The 22,184-nt window shown below is 48.7% G+C and overlaps 1 protein-coding gene across 1 annotated transcript in view; it reads left to right on the top strand.

Annotated features, from left to right (window-relative positions):
* The first annotated feature begins 521 nt into the window (after window positions 1-521).
* The window catches only part of LOC119446856 (acidic phospholipase A2 PA4), a 179,463-nt gene continuing 157,800 nt past the window's right edge, over window positions 522-22,184 (top strand). Inside the window, exon 1 of the mRNA XM_037711433.2 lies at window positions 522-1,096. Within this exon, the coding sequence (XP_037567361.1) occupies window positions 531-1,096 (566 nt within the window). The 5' untranslated portion in view covers window positions 522-530. The remainder of the gene's footprint in view (window positions 1,097-22,184) is intronic.

Here is a 22,184-nt window from a genome sequence, read left to right as displayed (position 1 = left end):
TTCGTGCCCGTTGTGTTCCACGCTATATGGTGAAATTATATCGTACCAACTCGCCTAAACTTGCACCCTATCCTCAAGAGAATTAATCTGTGTTCCTTATGAACTATGCATGAATGTATATTTTCGGTAAAGTCCCTACGGCGGAATTTCGAAGCCCATGTCGTATTTGTGAAGTATCATCAGAAGGAACACATCGTATAAATTATGGGGTTCGACGTCCGAAAGTTTCTTGCACAGGCACTTTCGGTTTATATGAGAGAGGCCGTATTGGGGTCTCCGGAATAAATTCTAACACTGCCGTACAAGTGTGTTTTTGTAATCGAATGGTCTTTCCTTTAACACGATTGTGTGGCTCGGATGCATCAGACTCAGAACAGCGCCTGTTCCCTGCCAGCGCGGAAGTTGAGGATCGAAAGTTCCCCAGCCGGAGAGGGCGCCTGAGAGAGGGGCCCTTCCCTCCTCCGGGGGGATAAATGGGATCGGCTCCTCCATCCGACCATGCGTGCTCGGGACCCCGCAGGCTGCGGTTCATGAGACGGCTGCTGCTGCTCGCCGCCCTAGCGGCGGCCGCACACTTGAACGCCGGCTCCCTGACGGTGCTGGACAGCTGGTGGCCGGCGCAGTCGGTGCTGCTCCGGAGAGTGTCGGACGGCCGCCGCCTGCTTCGGGCCGTGCTGCGCGACAGCCGCGTCACTGAGTGCGAGCTGCAGCGCGACGCTCAGGCGCTGAGGCGCTTCTTCGAGGAGGTCGGCGCCCACTTGCAGTGCGCCCATCGGAGCAATGCCACCGGCCCGTGCAACGGCGTGCACCTGTATCAGCTGCAGTCACTCGAGTGGCATCGCCTGAGGCGCGCCTGTGCCAGGCTGCAGAGGCAAAGGTCGAGGCGTCGCCGGGATCTGTTCCTGTACCCGGGAACCAATTGGTGTGGTTCGGGAAGTTCGGCGCGGAGGATAAACGAGCTGGGACCCAACTCGCGGGCTGACCGCTGCTGCCGCGAGCACGACCACTGCCCCTTCACGATCGAGGCGTTCCAAAGGAGGTTCCACTTGTTCAACTACAGGCTGCACACGCTCAGTCACTGTGAATGCGACGAGAGGTCAGTGCACGCACGCTAGCCGTGCTCATTCCAAGACCTTTAAGTCGAGGCACTTTTGTGCTTATTGAGGGTGATAGGCCTCTGTAAGCGCCTTTGATTATGTGGCGCCGTCCACACGCGTGCACGTATTCACCGGGTCCTTCCTTCCTCTGCTATCATCGTTCTATTCCCCCTTCTCTTCATTGTTCCTTTCCTTATTCCAAGATATTCAGTGGATGCTGTAACCAAACGTCAGCGGAAGTTCGATGGACATGATTAAGATAGCATCGCCCATGGCAGCCAGCATTCATGCACTCGGTTTGACACCAGTCCGATGCTGCACCTAAACTGACCATATGAGTTCAGAATTATTTCCCAATGTAGCCTGGTCATCACTCGAAATCGCTTGGCTTTCGAAGTCACACTGTCATCTTGATTACTGCATCCAATGTGGCCTGTAACAACCTACAAGCCTGACGGACGCGCTTATAGTTATGCTATAGCTGTGGCTATCTCAAAGCTGACCTTGAAGAACATGAATTTCTTTAGCCTCTTTACAAGAAATTGCACCATGAAATCACAAGCATAAGCACACAGGAAGTAAGAAGGGAGGAAGGCACAGCGCTTATTTAGTGCTTATAGAGTGTGACACGCCAATTCATGATTTTGTTTTATTTCCATGCGGACCATAAAATCATGGAACTTGAGATAGCAAAGTTGGTACAACCATTTCTACCAGGTAGGGTCAGGTTCCGACGATATGCCTGAATAGATTAGAATTTATGGGGGGAAATGTCTATGAACGTCCTGTGTGTAACAATGTAGCGTAATACGCAGGTGAACCTTGTAACGCTCGTGTAAGAGTAGGAAGGAGCGCCAACGTCAAGTCAGAGGGAGAGAGAAAAAAATTCACCTACAATCACGATACTTCCTAATGCTCAATTTCAGCGCAGCTCTATACGTGTTTTCATGTCGCGTTATACTGGCTGGCGCGGACAATCTGTCTCGTGCGGCACATCGCAAACGGAGCAAAGGGTGGCGTGACTGCCTCGCTAATCGGGAGATCGCGAGAGGCAGCGCGTGGGTGACGAGTGGGCGCGATTCACAGCAACCGCCGGAGACAGACCTCCGTTCATGCAGCGCTTTGTTACCATATATTGTATCGGTGAACGCGCTCGCCGCATGCCATCGGCGATGGCGCCGCTAAAGCCCCTTGATAATTTGAAAGTAGCGACACCCTTCTTCCCGCGGCACTTTCCTCCTCGATACTCCTCGCGCGCCAGCTGCGCGCTCTGCGCACGGCATTCCTTTTCTCATTGGCTCCCGCGGACGGGCCACAGCATTGGACGGCGCGACTTACGTCAACCCCCCCCCCCCCCCCCCTAGCCGTTCTCCTTTTCATCTGCACCCTCTCAGAGAATTCTCATAGAGGGAAGGAGGTCCCGACACAGCCTTTGACTATGGGAGCTCCTTCTGTATACTAAATACTTGTATTAGAAGAACTTTCTGTGGGCCTAGTTGGTGCATACTTGATAAACTTTTTAGAGCGCAAACAAGAGACAAGGCACAAAAGGGAGGTGAAACACAGGACAGGCGCTACTTTCAACTGTTCATTCCACAACGTCGTCATGAAATATATATGAAAAAGGCACATGCGCAGAAACGTACATGAAAAAAAAAACACCATAAGGAAAAAAAAACACATGATAAAGACAATTTACAAGAAATGGCTGACTAATTTGCATGGGCGTCGAGGTATCTAAACTCTTTTGCGTACAGACTTAAAGAAGGGTCACTGATGCAAACTTTCCCCCTCTTTTTTATATGATAAGCTTCCAGTAACAAGCGGGCCTGCTCATTGTGGCTCCTACCAAGAATCCTCGCGTCAAAAAATAATGTCTCACATCCACAAGAGTTAACGTGATCCGCCAAATGCGTTCGCTCCTTCTTTTTAATATTCAAGGCGTGTTCTCTAAATCGGTCATTAACACACCTTCCTGTTTCACCGATATAGCTTTTGCCACAGAGCAAAGGAATTTCATAGACAACTCCGCAGATGCAGCTGAGATAGAGCCAAAGGTGGTTCTTACGGCAACCTCGCCTTGTTTCGCCTGCTGTGGCTATGCGGGGGAAAACTCGACCGAGACGGTACTTTTTACGGTTAGCTAGAAGAGCTTCGCTGTTGAAAATGTCACGACGTTCTATCCGAAGCGTACTTTCGTCACGACAGTTTCACAAAGGATAAATTCCCATACAACGCTTCAAAAGACCGAATAAACAAGCGCGCGCATTGATGCTAATGCGGATGCAGCGAGCCACTGGAGGGTTCAGCGTGCCGTGCGCACCACGCCGGCCAGAGGAGGGGAGAAATCCGAGGAGAATTGAGGAGGGAAGCGCGCGCGCGGAGGAGAGTGTCGCTACTTTCAAGGTCAAGGGGAGGAGGAGGAAATAAACTTTATTGAAGACGAGGGGAGGGGGAGGGGGGAGCCGAGATCAGGCAGAGGGGACTAGAGTGGCGTCCAACTGGCCGCGACCTTCGCCACCCACTCCACCAGCCAAGGGGTTTTAGCTGCTGTAGGGTGCTGGCGCCCTCTCTTGCGCTGTGCTGATACCAGTCTTGCGTTTCGGAACTGATTTTAACGAATTTCTGCTAATTAATGCGCTTAATGCTTGATTATTCCTGTCTTTTAACTTATTCGGTGCATGTGGAGATAGCCAATGCTATTGCCACCTCTTGGACCGTGTCCGAATCTTTTGCGAGTATCGCGGCAGCGGCCTTTTTTTCGCCTTGGGTATTTATTGCGGTTATTGCGAAAGCAGGTAACCTTGGATACTTTGCCGCATTCATGTATCTTTTGTTAGGGTCTTCAGAGAATTTGTTGTGGAGTAATCTTGCTCTTGCCCGTCTTCTTTCCTTATGAAAGTTTGGATGCATACTGCGTGGTACAGGTGCCACTGAGATTAAATATCGTATGTGCGCTGGGATTCTCGATTTGTCATCCGATCTCGCAGCTGCCTCCGCATCATAACCGAGCCGAAGTAGCACGCTTCTGCCGGTGGGAGTCAATTTTAGTCTTTCAATCTGGCTTGTTTTGTTCGCTTCTGCGAGTTCCTCCCCCGTGTTGTGCAAGCTGAGTTTGAGTAATCGTGCTGTAGATGCTTTTTGGAAAATTTCCAATGCACAGAATATCGAACGCTTGAAAAGAAAGATTACTCGGAAACGAGAACATGCCATGCCTGAAAAATTTAGAAAGGCTCGGTTTTCAATATTCGTCTCAATGTTGCCTAGAACCAAAGTACAGCGAAACACCATCAGAATTGGAGGACGCTTAAGCTTCGCCTTTTTGAGTGGAACGCGATAGCATTCAAAGATCCCTGCAGCTGCTTATCAGGCTTTTTTCTCGTATATTCAAATTGCGATCCGACTCTATCATGTCTGACGGATTTTGCTTTCAGAAATTCAATTTTTGTTCACTAACCCCTTGCGCCAGGCGGGGAGGGCCTGTGTGGTCGGGGTGGTTCGGGATGAATTTCTCCGTCACGGATGCCACGGACGCCTATGCTTACGCCGACGCCGGATTTTCTGCAACAGGGGCCCTTAACACTATAGCGTTAATAGTTAATCACGAAGACGAACGCATAGGTGACGCTCCGTCGATGAATACGAGAGACAGCGTCAAGGAAGAACATCGAGGAATGCTGCCGCACCAGCGTTTTGTTAGGCTATACTATTTATTTATTTATTTATTTATTTATTTATTTATTTATTTATTTATTTATTTATTTATTTATTTATTTATTTATTTATTTATTTATTTATTTATTTATTGAGTACTGCTAGCCTGAATTCCAGGCCTTAAGCAGGAGTGGGTTACACTTTTCGGTACAAATGTACCTGAACAACAAAAAGAGCACACATATACAAGCAAACGGAACTGGAGAAATGCGATTCGTGTGTCAAGTACGGCACTGAATACAATAATAGAATTTAAGATGGCATAGTTCATATATGAACACGTGTGGGGACGCATTAGACAGAGCGTTGCTCAACACTTGGCAATGTGAAAAAAAAAAGTATTTGGTTAGATGCGTTAGACATGTCAACGTGGTGCACAATATCAAGAAAACATTACTGGAAAACATCAAATAAAGAAAAGCAAGAGATAAGTGCGACGCTTTCATGGAACGTTGCTAGACCATTGGCGATAAGACACTATCAATTTCACATTTTGAAGTGCGGCAGTGAAAGCGGCAACAGAAGAGCTCTCGATTACTTCTCTGGGCAAACGATTCCAATCACGGATGGTACGGGGGAAGAAAGAATTCGTGTAAGTGTGAGTTCTGCAAGAAATTTCGCTAACTTTTTTTTTTTTTTGAGTGGAAAGAGCGAGTGGGACGCTGTGTAAGAGGTTTCAAGTACGTGCTTTGTCGACTCCAAGGTTATCATGGTATATCATGTAGAATGTCTTTAGCCTTTCGCGATAGCATCTTCTTTGTAGGGATTCTAAATTTGCAGAAATTAATAGAGCAGTTGGCGAAGTTTTGCTGCTGTACGAATTAAAAATAAACCTAGCTGGGCCTATCGCTGAATATTTTCTAGTTTCCTTATATTTGTATTTGTGTGCGGATCCCATACTGCCGCAGCGTATTCGAGTGTTGGCCTTATATACGTTTTATAGGCCGAAAGTTTTACATCGCTCGAAGCTTTGGGAAGTGTTCGCCGTAAGTAGCCTAGTTGTCTCATGGCTTTCTGGTGTATGCAGGTGACGTGATCATTCCAACGAAGATCAGATGTAATAACCACCCCTAGGTATTTGTAACTTGAAACTACAGACAGATTGTTACCGCTGATACTATAAGTGAAAGTGAGTTGATTCATCTTACGTGTAAGTGTCATTTGCTGTGGTTTATTTGCATCTGCCACGAAGTACAGCACTTTGTAATCTGGGATAAGGATTTGTTAAGAGAAACCTGGTCATCAGTACTGTGGATTTCGTTATATGGATGCAGTCGTCTGCAAATAAACGGATTTTTACTGGTATGTCTTGAACAATGTCGTTTATGAAGATAAAAAAGAATAACGACCCAAGAACAGAACCTTGGGGGATACCTGAATGAACGGAGGCAGAATCTGAACTGACATCGTCGATGGACACTGATTGTTGTCTAAAACACAAGTATGCTGCGATCCATGCAAGGAGGGAATCGTTCTTAAGTAGTTATCTTAATTTCAAAAGAAGTTTAGAAGCGATATACGGTCAAAAGCTTTCTCGAAGTCGAGGAATATATCAATCTGACCAGATTTATCCAACACTGCGGCAAAGTTGTGAATGCGCTCTAGTAGTTGCATTTTCGTAGAAACTCCTAGTCGGAAACCATGCTGGCAACTATCGATTATTTTATTATCATCAATAAAGTTGGAAATGTGTTTGAAAATAATGTGTTCTAATACTATGGCACAAGTGCAGAGAAGAGAAATTGGCCTATAAGAGGTAACAATGTATGGATCACCATTTTTGGATATTCGGGTTATTCTGGCGCATTTCTAATCACTGGAAATTTCGGCATGTGACAGTGATTTCTTAAATATTAAACATAAGAATTTTGCGCACCACTCAGCATATCGGTGTAGAAAAGCGTTAGGGATTCCGTCTATCCTAGATGACTTTTTGACGTCTAGTTTAAGCAAAATTGATAGTATTCCCCCCTCACTGATAGTGATGTCATCAATGGGCGGTACTACTTCAAGCGTCGAAAGATGTGGAACGATACCATCATCGTCAGTGAACACCGAGCAGAAGTAATTGTTAAGCGCATCAGCCATTTCCTTCTTATCAGCTCTAGCCATACCATTAATTAGGAGACTCGTGGTAGAATTTTTTTTTCCTTCAGAGATAGGTATCGCCAGAATATTTCCGGGGATGTAGAAAGAAAACGTTTTAAAGACACACTTTGATAATAGTCCTTTGCCCTCTTGATGTCGTGCTTTAGTCGAGTTCGCAGTTCAGATAAATTATCGGCACTATGAGCAGAGGGCTGGTGCTGCCTACTTGCCTTTTTTACTTTCCTTCCCAGTCGAGCAATATCTTTTGTCATCCAAGGATTCGTAGTACGTCGCTGTCATCACTTCCAAGGGACAAAATTGTTCATGCATTGTCAGACCGTTTCTTTGAAAAAAAAAACAAAAAACAAAAAAACCACCACAGGCTGTCGACAGATATGTTCCCTGAGTCATACCGCGACACAAAAATAGAAAATGAACAATCTAATGTATATAGTATGTCGAAGCTTGTGCAAACAAGAGAATTAGCCTCTCTTTTCTCTGTTTTTCAGGCACGAGGTTAACTGGGAGACAAGCCGTTTTATGATCCGAGATTCCCTCAAAAAGATGCACTGTCGGGTTTTGCTTGAGCAGTGTATCGTTAACGATGAATAAATCTAAAACTGAGGCGCTTTTTCCATTGACGCGCGTTGGTAGTTTTACGAGTTGGGTTAAAGCATGGAGGAGGACGATGTCAACGAGTGGTTCAGCAGTAGCGGAAAGTGCATCAGGGAACTCGTCTGCCCAGCCGACATCTCGAACGTTGAAATCTCCGACTAATAATAAACTGCTCTTACTGCTTCCATGTACACACAGGAATTCATTAAGTTTCTCAAAGAAAACACTGGGTGAACTGGGTGGGCTATAAAATGCCTCAACCAGAAGGTGGAAATCCCCTGAAACAAATTTTACTATAACACATTCTACGTCCGCGATATCGGGTAACCTCGTCGCAGTCACAGATTTGCGAAACATAACTACTACACCGCCGCCGCGGGAGTCCCTATCTTTCCTGCAAATTTTATACCTGAGTGGTGCAATTTCCGAGTCAGTAATGTCGCAGTGCAGCCATGTTTCAGTGATAACTAATATATCCGGGTTATGAGTGATCACAATAGTTTCAAGGTCCACCGTTTTATTGACAATGCTGCGGGCATTTATGTTCAAACAACAAAGTGTTCTTTTCGTGCAACTTCCTTGTCATTTTGGCTGTGCACTCGCTTTTCTATGTTTATGAAGAAGGACAATTTTCATTTCGGCAGTGTTCCATTGAAACAATTCATTGTCAATTTTAACTTTATCGTGAACCAACCTCGCTTTTTTACCATTACGTCTCGCGTCAGCAGTGTTATCCCAAAGGTGTTTCCTAAGCTGTCTGGTTGCGGCTGAAAAATCTTCAGATATCGATACACTGCTTCCTTTCAGCTTAAAGCAATTTTTGAGCGCCATCATATTTTCGCGATGGCCGAACAATTTCAGTATCGTAGGCCGTGGTCTATCCGATTTCCTCGTTCCCAATCTGAATTTTTTCGACAGATAGTACTTGCAAGCCCAGTTTGTTCCGGAATAGATCGTCAACCACGCTTTCTGCGAGAGAGTCAGGCGTTTCCCGGGTGTTTTCAGGAATACCAAATATTATTAAATTATTTCGTCTACCTCGGTCCTCGAAGTCAACTTTCTTTCCAAATTTTGGATTGTTCTTTCCATATCGGTCATTTTCTTGCGAAATTATTTCACTACAGCCAGATGCGTCTCGACGTCCTTAAGCTTTCCCTCTATTGCGCCAAACCTTTGCTGCATGCTTTTTTGACCGTCAAGTAGCTGTTGTAAAAGCTGCTCAGTGCTCGGACCAGGATAAGACTATGTCTCCACAAAGCATAAGCAAGGACAGTATGTACAATGTTTCGTATGCACAACAGAAAGCAGCAAACACAGTTGGGGCACGTCAGCTGGACCAAAAATTGGTTGCTAGATGTCATGGTTGAATACGTATTACTAACCTGCGCGAAAAACGCAAGGGGGTTTGTGGTGATGTTGACAGATGACCAGCCGACATTCCCACTAAAGTGTTGATGGCTCGTTGGTCTTCTTATGTAGGCCGAGGTCGAGGAGGGCGGTGGCGTCCAGTCAGTGATCCTGGCAGTGACGTAGTCCGACGACACCAGTGCGCACGCTCCGAAGTGCAGCCAGGGGGGGGTGAATCTTCCTATACCTCCCATTGGTTAGACGCTCCGTCGACGCTAGCGCCAAGGCGCACTTCAGTTAGGCCCTAGCGGACGGATGACGGTGCTACGGTGGCGAAAAAAAAAAAAAGAAAGGAGGCGCGATTTTTTTTTTACTCTCCTTCTTTTAGCACTTCTTCCTTTTTTATGATAACGTTGCTCCGCTCGCTTCTCCTTTCCCCCATGACTTTCCTATCCCTCCTCGCATGTCATACCTCCCCTCCCCTCATGCTTCGCGCAGTGCTTTTTGTAATTTTCTTTAGCTGTCTGCGGCGCCATCTTTTTTCTTCTTTTTCTTTGTCGCGGGCGTTATCAGAAGCACCGGCGGACCGAAGCGCGCGCTCCTCTCCTGTCCGGCCGTGCCAGGCGTTACACCGTGCATTCGTGCTTGTGCGCAGTGGATTCTTTTTGAGTTTTCATGCACGCAATCCCGTTCATTTTACGTTCAAACAAGCGTGTGCCCGAATTATATAAAAAATAATTCCACTTACAACACAGCAGCTCTTTGGACTCACTTTATTGTGTTCGTTTGCGAAAACCAGAATTGGAGCAGACAGTGCAACACACTATACATAGAATGCAATGAAACGCGGATAGTGTTTCATGTACGCACATGTAAAAAACATTTATTGTAAGTACTCTAATGGCCAATGCGCAGAATAGCTTCTCCCGGCTTGCTTGTCGCTCGGTCCGTGAAATCCACCTCCGTGAAGTGCGCCGAGCATATCCTGCGGTTGTTGACCTTATCTCTGGGTAAACTCATTAGGTCCGTTGTTCCAGCGTAGTTTAAGAACGCTTCCATCCTGAAGAACAGTGAAGATCATAAATTATAACATCGCAGCTGGAACGTATAAAATTGAGCTCGCTTCCCGTCGCGGCAGAGTACTAGTTGTGATATATCAACCTTAATTCTCAGGAACGTATTTTTAAACGATGGCGATCAATCAGCTAGAAATAAGTACAAAGCGCACACCTATACACGTGTTCTTTGCGAAACGCACAGATGGTAATATATTTATCAGGAACTTTATGTTCGCTGCTTGTGGCATAACGATTTACTGCATCGTTGTGTTGTTTTCAAATCAGCTAGCTGTTGCCTCACCACCGGACAGCCATGCACGACTGCGCACAATTACTATCACAAATAAAAACTGGGAAGTAAACTGCACAGTGCTCACCTGTTGTCTTTAAGGATGAGGTAGAATTTCACGTCGCATGGCTCACTTCGTGTTGATGTGTTTGTACACCATCGAACCATACACGAACCGCGACAGCTGCGAGGCATTGCGGAAAAAAGCCGACAAACGTGCAACGTTAGTGTACCACATGGACCACACTGTGTGCTAGCGAGGAAAGCGAAAACCGTTAAACTGACCGCATAATGCCAGAAAAAACAATTGCTGCCGTTTTGGCCGTTATCAGCACGGCCGACGGCGAGCGCGGGCCGCGCCGCCGATAGTTGACGGCGAGAGAGAAACGACCATTGAGAGAGGGTTGACAAGAAAAAGGAAGGAAAGGCGATTTTGGTTTCGCATCCATTTCATGGATGGCGCTGCAATTCGCGTGGACAGAAAACCAGTGGAGTTTCCGAGGCCTGGTGCAGCTCCATTGCGCAGGGTCCGGGGGAAGGCTTTGGCGTGACTATGTGCAACAATCTGTCAGATGCTTCGACTGGTACTGCCGTTCCCATTAGTAGGATCTGCGCGTAAAACGCAAGGGGGTTTGTCATGATATTGACAGATGGCCAGCCGACATGCCTACTGTAAGTTCTTTGTAAGTTATGTTTAAACGAAATGGCTGATTTGTCAGCGCGAGCGCCTCCGAATGCCCCAGTCAAATATGGACTCACGTCACCGCAAGTCTACGCAAGAAATTTTTCAATGCATGATTCCACTATTTCTTCTATAAAGACAAGTGGTGTTCATTAAGGCAGCTCGGACCTTCGTTCATAGGTTTATGCTGTATCCCTCCACTGAGTCTATATTTGTACAGGTCGTGCCTGTGCTATTATATTAAGATCCCGGCGAAATCTCGCCGGCATGAATAAATAAATAAATAAATAAATAAATAAATAAATAAATAAATAAATAAAACTGTCCTTCTTAAAGGCTCCACTTCTTAAACTTGGTCAGGATGTAGTTGTTTTTTTTTTTTCTTTCTTTTTTTTTTTAGTTTCCCGTGGGGCATGAGCACTAGCTATTGACCCACGGTGTAAGAAGATAGGTGTTCCGACGGCGCGCCCGCGCTGGGGCGAGAGAGCGGCCACTTCGTGTGACCGGAAGCGAGCGCCGCCGCTAGGGGCAGCACGTGTTCAGGAGGCCTTGGAGAAGCGGCACAACAGTGGATAAATTACAACCTCCGTCAGTATTTAAACACCCATACCCAAAGATACGCAATTTTTCGTTATTTAGACGCCAAATCCTGAGCAGGTAGAAGGTTTCATGCCACTTACAGTCAAAATACCGTCATTTCGAACTAGAGAGAGACGCGTCGTCTGCTCGAGCAGACGGCGCGCTGCGCTCACCGCTGCTCGCCACGTTGGAGTCAATCGGAATGTCGGCAGAAATATAAAGGGACGTAACTCCAACGAAGAAGAGTCGTTTTAAGCAGGCGAACGACATATATTCATCGAAATAAAGCACTTCTGCCGCGCGTGCCCATAAAAGCGCCAGCAAAGCGAGAGAAAAAGTGGCCCCCAGAACAGGTGCTGCCCCTTGCGGCAGCGGCGTGCGTAGAGTCACACTAAGTGGCCGCGCCTCGCGCCGCCGTCGGATCACCTTCCTTTTTTACACCGTGTATTGACCCTTTTCGCGGCGATCCCGTAGGCGCTGCCATATTTGATCACGTGGTGACGCGACCATTGCTTGCCTCAACTGCCTCCGTTGCCCCCGTGTTTACAATGGATGTGTACGAGGCCGGTACCGCTTAACAAACTTCTGTTTCGGGAGATATCGTAGACGGTGACTGGGTGGACGACACGAAACTTTGGCCACAGCTTCACAGAACATGCAAAAGCTTTTTCGGAGCTGATTAAGCTACTTCCAAACGGCGCGAGCAGCGTATATGCTGCTTGCTCCAAAAGCGGGAATAAATATGTATTCCAAGCTATCCAAACTATTCGCTCATGAATTGAATCAGGATTAATGTGTTTTGGTATTCGTTCTTTATGTGGCAAATATTTTGAAGTAGCGGCTAGTGTTCTTTTGCACTCAGTGAAGTTCCTCAGTGCGGTCACTATCTGATTATTTTCTGCCTAATCGCTCGTGGGGGTGCTCCGTTCAGCTAGATTTGTTCTTGCTGCGCACAAGGCTTGAAACCTAGCTCTTCTGTACAGTGCAATACTTACCTTGCAGCAAAGACGTATATTCGCTAGTAACTCGCTTACTCTTGTGGACCGTCACGAAACATTCAGCTTCGACCATTCGTGCGCTATCGGTGTAGTACCGTCATTTATTGTGCGTATATAGTGCGCATATATTCAAGTGAGCGCCATTCACTTATTCTTAACACGTTGCGAAAGAGTGGGCGTAAGCTTCCGTGCCAGTTGGGGTAGATGTGTGTAGATACTGTGCGCGAAACCTACTATGACAGGAAGTGGCGCTGCTCCATTTGTCATTGTTTAAAGGGCCCCTAAACCACCTCAGATATTTTATTGCGATAGCAATTATAAGGACACTTCCACCGGATTTCTGCCGTCGGCGTCGCCGTCGCCGTGAGGTTCCGTATAGATAAAATCTTTGCCGCGGGCCGTATGCCCGAGCGGAAGCGTGCGGGGACGCACGCTGTCACGGAGAGCGAACGCACTCAATCTTCCACGCGCAAGCAAGGAAGCGGGAAGCGAGCGCCGGAGGGAGCGGGGGGGGGGGGGGGGGGGGGGGATTTCTACTCTGCCAACAACCGCGCTCGTCGCTCGCTCGCACCGTCTCTTATCTCCACACGGCTCTGACCTTTATGCGCTGTGCATTCGCCGCTCATTTTCCGTTGAAGCGATAGACCGCACGTACCTTCGCCCGCTGCGGCGTATATGCGCTTGCTGCCACCGTTTTGACAGTCGTTGTCTGCAGTCATTCAGTGTTATCTATTCATGTTTGTTTGTGCGCGCTCACACCACAGTTAGTAATAGTCGGGCCACATTTTCCAACGCACGCTACACATGCAATGCTGCCCGGATCGGCAGTGTAGCGCTACAGGTGTGTCCCTTCGCACGCGCTGCCCACGGGCAGCGCTTCTCATCAACACCACCGTTTCACACGCGCCTTCTCGTGGTCATCGAGTCTCTCTTCATGTCGGTCTACTTACGCCGCAGCACACCTGCGTACTTAATCAGCTCATGTTTACTACAATTCATATTGCTACCAAAGCCGCTCACCTTACTTTGTATGACATTGCTGTGTTGCTATCGCATTCATTGCTTCGCCCAACTGTGACATTTTTTTTAACATTTCGAGTAAATACGCGCATCGAGTTCAGAATACCGTCATGATCAACGATGCCAAACGCTGCAGCGCTACCGCGGCCGCGCCAGAAAAAAAAAACAAAAAAAAAAACAATGCCGTGCTTCTCTCCTGGCCTTTCCGGTATCCCCAGCGGTCGTCACGATGTCAGGAGGGTGCATCTGGTGATGTCCACAGCGGTTACGACGCCCATTGGTCGAACAAGGACCTACGATTTCGGTTTGTCTACTAGCAGGTACGCCGCACACCGTTTGCCATTCGCGGGCCGCCGTACGACAGCGGTTTTGCTCGCGAACGGCGACATTTCCTTGCCGTACGTAGAGAGGATGAGCAAAATTGACCTTGGGATGAGACCGGAACTCATTTGTGCGGCAGCCTCTGATCGCTCGACGGCGCCGATATCGTCGCCAGGTCTTTTCCGGTTACCTTCAAAGATAAAGCGGACGGCGCTTCGAAATGAATTACCGGCGCTCACGTACAAGCCGCATTATTTCCTTATCGTTGTTATACAAAGAAGAAAAATTTCTTATCGTTGTACACAAAGAAGAAAAAATGTCGCAGTTTCGCCCGAAAGGCGAAGCATCGATTGCGATAACAAATTAGTAGAGAGCTATTCGGAGTAGGGATAGTAGGTTTATCGGCTGCATAAACTTATACACATTGGCTTACTAACTGAATTAACAGTCGTGGTGTCAGCACGCACAAGCAATCATGAATAGATCACACTGAATGATCCGCAGCCAACGACTGTCAAAACGCTGGCAGCAAGCGCAGGTGCGCGCGGTCTATCGCTTCAACGGAAACTGAGCGGCGAATGCACAGCGCATACAAAGGTCGGAGCCGTGTGGAGATAAGAGACGGTGCGGGCGACCGGCACCGCACCGCCGGGCAAAGGAGAAGTTGTTGGCAGAGGAGAAGCTGCCCCCCCCCTCCCCCCCCTCTTCCCGTTTCTTGCTTTAGCGTGGGAGATTGAGTGGCAAGATACGCCTTTGGTGCCGGAGCACAGCGCCGCCCCGCCTCCCTCCCTCCCATACCCCCACAGCCCTTTCGGGCGACGGTCGCGTTTGCTTTCCACCGTGCGTTCGCTCTCCGTGATAGAGCGCGGGGGAGTTCGCCCTCCGTGATAGCGCGCGTCCCCCGCGCTGTTTCGCTCGCGCATACGGCGCGCGGCGACGATTTTATGGCCCTTGGAATCTATACGGAACATCACGGCGACGACGACGGCGACGCCGACGGCAGAAATCCGGTTGAAGTGTCCATATAATTGCTATCGCAATAAAAGTACGCTGATATTAGCGGCGCCGTCGGCTGCGATGCGAGCACAGCCGAGCCGGTCGTCTCCCGTCCGTAACCGTGCACTGCAGCGGAGCTGCAGCCGATGCTTTCGTCGACGGTGGCGCAGGCGCGCAACTTCGCGGTCGTCGATTGGCCCGTCGATCGTGCTGCGGGCGATGCGTCGGCCGAACTGCTGTCTACTTTCTACACTTCTCGCGCGGCAGACGTTCTACGGCACAGGAGGCCGGTTCGCTGCTAGCGTGGACGTGCCTTAACCGGAAATGGACAACGCGTTGGCGATGACGTATGTCACGTGACATTTGGAGGAGCACTCGGCGAGTAGGAGAGACCAGCCGACGAGGAGAGTAGCGAAGGAAAGAGCGAAATGAGCGAGGGCCATGTTTCGATCCTCAAACGCGTGTAACTCCGCTATTACGGCACAATTTCGAAAAATTCTCGCGGCTACGTGTTCGTTGTAGACTCGTGCACAACTGCAACACCACAACTAAATTTCGACCTCTGGGTGGTTTAGGGGCCCTTTAACGAGCGGTGCTCACTTTTGCCGACGTACCGGGGCTGCAGCCCTTTCTTTTAAGGTTAGCGATACAACGCTGGCGGATGAGCAAATTTCTGTATCCTGGAGGAAACCCGGACATCTCGAAGTGCCGGAAACACGTACGGACAATTGCAGCAGCGGTCCGCAAAACTTGGCCACACGTATTCATTACATTCCTTAATATGCCAGTCACTATTTTTGCAGCCAACTCTATATTGCAGCACATGTACACACGTCTCCAATCCACATGATTCAAACCAGCATGATTGGAGCACAGTTGTATTTCCGACAGCTAATCGCACAGAAGCAAGGTAGAAGCTGCAATGGTTTCGTATGCGTGCGCGGTCGCCGAGGCGACGTACGGCGCGCCGCCGAAAGCGCCATCTCGTTTCTATAGACGTTTTCACGAGGGCGCTCCCGACTGCCTGGCGTGGAGAGTATGTGTCAGTGTTGCCTGTTCGGTCTGGACTGTGAGCTTGCCTTGCGCTTGCATTGCGGAGTGGTAGCTTTCCTTCGATGTTTCCGTTTATTTTTGTCACGAATGACTTACGCTCGTAAATAATGGCATATATACTCATCAAAAGGCTACAGGCCAGCACTGTGCAGTTTATGGGTGCACAAACAAGCAGCACAAAATAACGATTTTAGGGACTAAGTGTGTCCACAACACAGCACTCCGCGAGACCACTGCCGCGATGTGGTATGTTCACGCTTCGCCGGTTTCCTGCATCACCTGAGGACTTGGCATTTCAGTCTAATGTGAACCAATGCACACGTCAGTAAAATAACGCATTTTGGTAAACTCTTTTCAGCACATTTCCCAACAGGTTGCGAGAATTGTCAGCTCTTCGATGCAATATTTTCGCGTATGTAGTGGCAGAGGCTACATTTGTTATTCTTTCAAACACGACTTCATTCCAGTGCCTAATACGGGGGTCACACGGCGCACTTTTGATCGTGATCGAGCCCGATATGGGTCGAATTTCTTGGTCACGATTGGATTCTTTGCTCAATCTGCGGAAGGGAGCCAATCGCGGTCGAACATTCCGATCCAGATCGGTCTCGATCGCTATCAAAAGTGGCCGTGTGACATCGGTATAAGACAAATTGGAGCACTCTGCGAGAGAACTAGTCGGTAAATACACTTCGCAACGATCTGGAATCATCGTGTCCTATGGAAGATGTATGCAGACCCTGTGTCCACCAAAACATTGTCTCTGCGTTCACACGCACCCTACACGGCCCTGCCCATAAAGGTAATTAACTTCAACAGTGTGGTGCTGCATCGAGCTCACCCATCTTTGAGCGTTGTCTATGTGCTTGGGCAGCAAGAGAATGCAAAAAGGAACGTGTCAACCTCATCAGTGCGGCCTAGCGCCAGTGTTCGAGTTCGGGAACCGTAATGCGCTAACTGTGCGTGGCATAGAAATGCGCTAAATGAGCCCGCGCAAGTAAGAACGTAAAAAAACGGTATTCGCATGGGTACGCGGACAATAGCATCATGCTTGCAAGAATAACAGTAACGAAAAAAAATTCGCGCAGTCGATCAAGTGAAATACTTACGTGCGTGCAGAGACTGCTTCGCTGACCACTAAGCGCTTTTCACTCACGGTCAGTAGTGGTTTGCAGTCATACGCATATGTATTTATTCGACAATTGTTAAGACTCGACATTACTTTATTATGAACATAGCACAGTGAGACGGTGTAAGGGAAACAAGAGAAAGAGCAGAGATGGCCCTAACGCTGCAATATTATTGGCTTATTTCACTTCAGAGACAGCGCACACGAACAATTCTTGCCGTACGCGATATCTTCAATACAAACTTCGCGCATGATCTACGTTAAGGTTCACCATGAGCGAAGCTTGTTCCAAATTCAGACATTCGAAAGAAAAGCCATCCCAGGTAAACAAACGTAAAATATATGTAAACAAATATATCTTTATAACAAGTCCTGTTATAATCCCTATTGGGATTGACAGTATGTATAAATAAATAAATAAATACTAAAAATAAAAATCTAGCACCTGGGCTGTATCAGTCGTGCTGGCATCTGTGATCACTGCCGCGCGTCGGTTCGCTGCAGGTACCGCGCTGCTCGATCGCCACGCTTTATGCTTTGGCATTTGGTTATAAGCACCCTGCACCGCACCAGATCCAATAAATTTTGCATGATTGAGCTGTTCAGTTGCGTCGGAAGCGTATGGAGTAACCACCGCATATCTACCAACCACTGAGACGCGTCGTCGGGCTGCCGGCGCCTAGTTCCATAAGCATTGCCCGACAGCTACGTACGCGCCTGCTTTCGCTAAATGAGGCAACCCTGAATCGCGAGACGTAATGGTGATCAGATTCAATCGACAATACGGTCACATGTGCCCAGCAAAACAATGAAATATACCGCTGATTAGCGCGCCAGGTCTCGACGAAGCAGACGCGGCTGCCGCCGCTACCGACGAAGAAACACCACATCTACTGGCTGGGCTTGCTGTTGCCATGGCACACTACACTGAGCGCTCACGCGAGCACGTGAAACGTGTAACAAGTCAAGCGGCACAAGACAAGCGAAGCGGAAGAAAACAATCGAAATAATGCGCGGCGAAGATCACACAACCGAAGTCCGGCCGGCCTGCTCTCGCAAGGCGCACAGTCCAAAATGGCGGCGACGCTAGACGTCGCCCGTGTCGGCCAATGGCGCTGCTCAAACGTCGGTTTGTGAAAAGGTCTATAGACTAGAATTCAGAGCCGTTCTCGGGCGCCGCCATTTTCTCGCGACGGTGGCGCCGCGGTGGGAGCATTGGCTGTGGACTGCGGGCACCGCGAATCGCTGCACGGGCGGTAGAGCGGCGTATTTCCAATTGCTAGTAGATACAGCGCTCGACCGCTGGCGCCATGCTGCGCCGCTCACGCGTACCATGTTTCTAGCCGCCGCCGTTCGAACGGAGGAGGCGTTGACGGAGAAAACGCTGGACTGGTGGTGACTAGCCTGCTGTTGGGATGGAAATATAATCTCACTATCAGGAAGGTTATGGTTCGCCACAAGAAAAGTAGAAAGTTACCTATCAAGAAAGGGGTCAGGCAAAGAGACACAATCTCTCCAATGCTATTCACTGCATGCTTAGATGAAGTATTCAAGCTCTTATAGACTGGGAAGGCTTAGGAGTGAGGATCGACGGCGAATATCTCAGCAACCTTCGGTTTGCAGATGACATTGTCCTATTCAGCAACAATGGATACGAATTACAACAAATGATTGAGGACCTTAACCGTGAAAGTGCAAGAATTGGGTTGAAGATGAAAATGCAGAAGACAAAGATAATGTTCAATAGCCTGGAAAGGGAACAAGAATTCAGGATCGCCAGTCAACCCCTAGATTCTGTAAAGGAGTACGTTTATCTAGGTCAATTACTCACAATGGACCCTGATCATGAGAAAGAAATTAACAGAAGAATAAAATTGGGCTGGAGTGCGTACGGCAGGCATTGCCAAATCCTGACTGGGAGTTTACCACTGTTATTGAAAAGAAAAGTATACAATCATTGCATTATACCGGTGCTAAAATATGCGGCAGAAACTTGGAAGTTAACAAAGAAGCTCGAGAACAAGTTAAGGACCGCACAAAGAGCGATGGAACGAAAAATCTTAGGAGTAACGTTAAGCGACAGGAAGAGAGCAGTGTGGATCAGAGAACAAACGGGGATTGCCGATATTCTAGTTGACATTAAGCGGAAGAAATGGAGCTGGGCAGGCCATGTAATGCGTAGGATGGATAACCGATGGACCATTAGGGTTACAGAATGGATACCAAGAGAAGGGAAGCGCAGTCGAGGTCGGCAGAAAACCAGATGGGATGATGAAGTTAGGAAATTTGCAGGCGCAAGTTAGAACACGCTAGCGCAAGACAGGGGTAATTGGAGATCGCAGGGAGAGGCCTTCGTCCTGCAGTGGACATAAAATATAGGCTGCTGCTGTTGCTGCTGCTGCTGCTGCTGATGATGATGATGATTAGGGAGGGAGCAGTCTACCTGACTGGACAGACAGACAGACAAAGAACTTTAATGGAGGTCCTGAGAAGCTCTGTTGCCCCCTCTCAGGGAGGCGACGAAGCCGCGGGCCGCACCCACGTCGGGACGGGGAGACCAAGCTCCAGCGCCGCATCGTGGGCTCTCTGGACAGCCCAAAATTGGCGTGACTGGTCGGAGCTCCGAAGAGCAGAGCTCCACTCCTCTGCAGTGCATCGATGCGGGCCCCTCTGTAACGAGGGGCATCCCCAGAGCATGTGTTCCAAAGTACTACATTGTCCGCAGCTAGGGCAGTCTGGACTGAAGGAGTCTGGATTGATGTAGTGAAATAAATTCAGGTTGGGATATGATCCCGTCTGAAGCATGCGTAGTGTGACAGCTTGAGGTCTGGTTAGTGTCCCGAGTGGGGGAGGGTATAGTCTTCTACCAAGGTAGTAGTGTTTGGTAACCTCGTTGAAGGTGGAGAGAGTGTCACGGAACTCGACGAGCCTAGAATCGACGGAGCCTCGACTTGCTGTGGCGTCAGCGCGGAGGGTTAGTTCGCGCGCTTGGACGTGTGCGATGTCATTGAGGTTGCGGAGGGAGTCGAGTTGGGGTTCGAGATGGGCCGGGAACCACGTGATTGTATGTGGCTGGATGACTTTGCCTTTGAGAATTCGATGAGCTTCCTTGGCGATGGCACGAGAGGCAAATGCCCGAACCGCCGCCCTCGAGTCAGTAAATATTTCAGCTCTCTCATCGTCGAGAAGTGCAAGAGGACTTCCTGACTGGAGCAGTATTTTTTTATTTGGGGTGTTGCTACGCTGCGCTCCGCAACACCCCAACGACCGCCGCTTCGCGTCGGTGCCCGGCACCACGGCTGCCGCCGTGGCACCGGGGTTCAAACGACCGCGCTGGCAAACAGAGAGCGAAAAAAAAGAAAAGCGTGATATTAAGAAAAAACATTTTAGCCAGAGCGGGATTCAAACCCGCGTACGCATGATCCCGGAGCGAGCGCCGTAACCACGCAGCCATACAGCCACGCTTCCAAGGGTTGCATTCATACGGACCATATGATTGCGCTTGAGCGCCCTCGGTGAAAGAAACCACCTAGAAACGCGGTACGCGCGAGCGGCGCAGCGTGGCGCCAGCGGTCGAACGCTGTATCTACTAGCAAATGGAGTGTTGCCGGGCGGTAGCAGGAGCGGTGACAATGAATTGTTCTTCAAGCGGACCGTTGACGCTTAAAATTGCTAAGTACATGCTCATTTCACTTCTGCACTATGTACGCATGACGAACGCAGTAGAACACGCGTCGGATCGAGGGCACGCTTGACTTTTCTAAAGTTTCGCGGTATCATGGTCACAATGAGGGCGACGCATTTTCGTTTGCGGAATACGTATGCATTGGTTTCCGCGCGTCGTAAAGCAAGATATTCTGTTAGATTTGGTGTTCTGGAAAGTGCCAGCCAAGGTGCAAGATAATTAGCGCCAATAAGCATGCTACAGCTGCATGTAACGTCGCTGTGCGCTGTCACAGAGCCTTTGCAGGGACATGACAGTGTGTTGTGGCGAAGCTTGAGTTGACAAAAGTAAAACTCATAAAGTATAAAACTAGATTTCATTCGTACCTCGACAAACTTATCTAAACAGGGTAGCGGTTTTCGAAATGCGTTTCACACCTCGTGTAAAGTTACTGAGTGAAGAATGCGATGATAGTAACAATATTGCCGCGAAGCACTGTTCGTTTTTTCTTGAACCGCCTCTGAAAGCTTCTCTAATAGCCTAGTTGACTACGCGATACGTGACCAAAGCGCGCTTGCTTGAACACTGTCAAAAAAAAAAAAAAAAAGATGGAGGCGCAATGCTAAACAGACAGCGGGGCTGATGGGCACCTAGCTAGTCTTGGCTTTTGGACCAGGCTAAGCATTTCCAAGTCTTCCCCAGCATATTCCGGAATTTATTGATTATTTTTCAATTATAGATTAGCTATCCATTGGCTTTTGATTGGTTATCGCAAGGTATTGGCCACGTATTTGGGCTAGGCTAGTACTGCCAAGTCATCCCCAGCATTTCCCGGATTTTATTGATTATTGATTGATTATCGATGCGCTATTGATTGGCTATCAATGACTGACTAAGCTTAAGTAGTCCTAACCATGCTTAGCTAGACTTAGCAGGCTCAACTTCGCTAGTTCACAGGGCTATTTGCCATTGCGCTTGGACCTTTTCTGCACTAGCGCTAGGATCGGCCCACAATTCCTGTTCGCACGTTACGGACTTAGGGCACGTTCACACTGGGGAATCCGGCTTCTACAGCGAACAGAATTCTCCTGGCGCCGAAACTCGCGTCGTTCATACTGCTTGCCTACCGCGCCGCTGGAACGTCGCCCAGACGCTTGTGGCGTCGCAGACCCTACCGCAGCAGCAATGGAGCTTTGACAGGCGTTTCACTCTGCTGTTTTCTAGTTTTGATACTCTGTGGTGGATCAGTGGCGCACCGACGGAGGGGGGGGGGGGGGGGATTCGGGAGTTGTAACCCCCCCTGAGGCCGACTTAACCCCCCCTTTTGTTTAACCCCTTTTCTAATCCTGACGCATTTGAGTACTGCAACTAAGATGTAAGACGCGCAATCGTCTGCACACTCGCAAAAAGCGCATTTTTGACAATTTCCCGTGATTAAATCCAAATTAGTGCTGTTTAAATGGTATTGGCAAACTGTCACCCCCCCCCCCCCCCCCCCCCCCTGGCAGAGATCCTGGGTGCGCTACTGTGGTGG

This window comes from Dermacentor silvarum, chromosome 3 (assembly GCF_013339745.2).
Source record: "Dermacentor silvarum isolate Dsil-2018 chromosome 3, BIME_Dsil_1.4, whole genome shotgun sequence".
NCBI classification, from domain to species: domain Eukaryota; kingdom Metazoa; phylum Arthropoda; class Arachnida; order Ixodida; family Ixodidae; genus Dermacentor; species Dermacentor silvarum.
The sequence above is the reverse complement of the archived record's forward strand: the minus strand, read 5'-3'. Positions and strand labels throughout refer to the sequence as shown.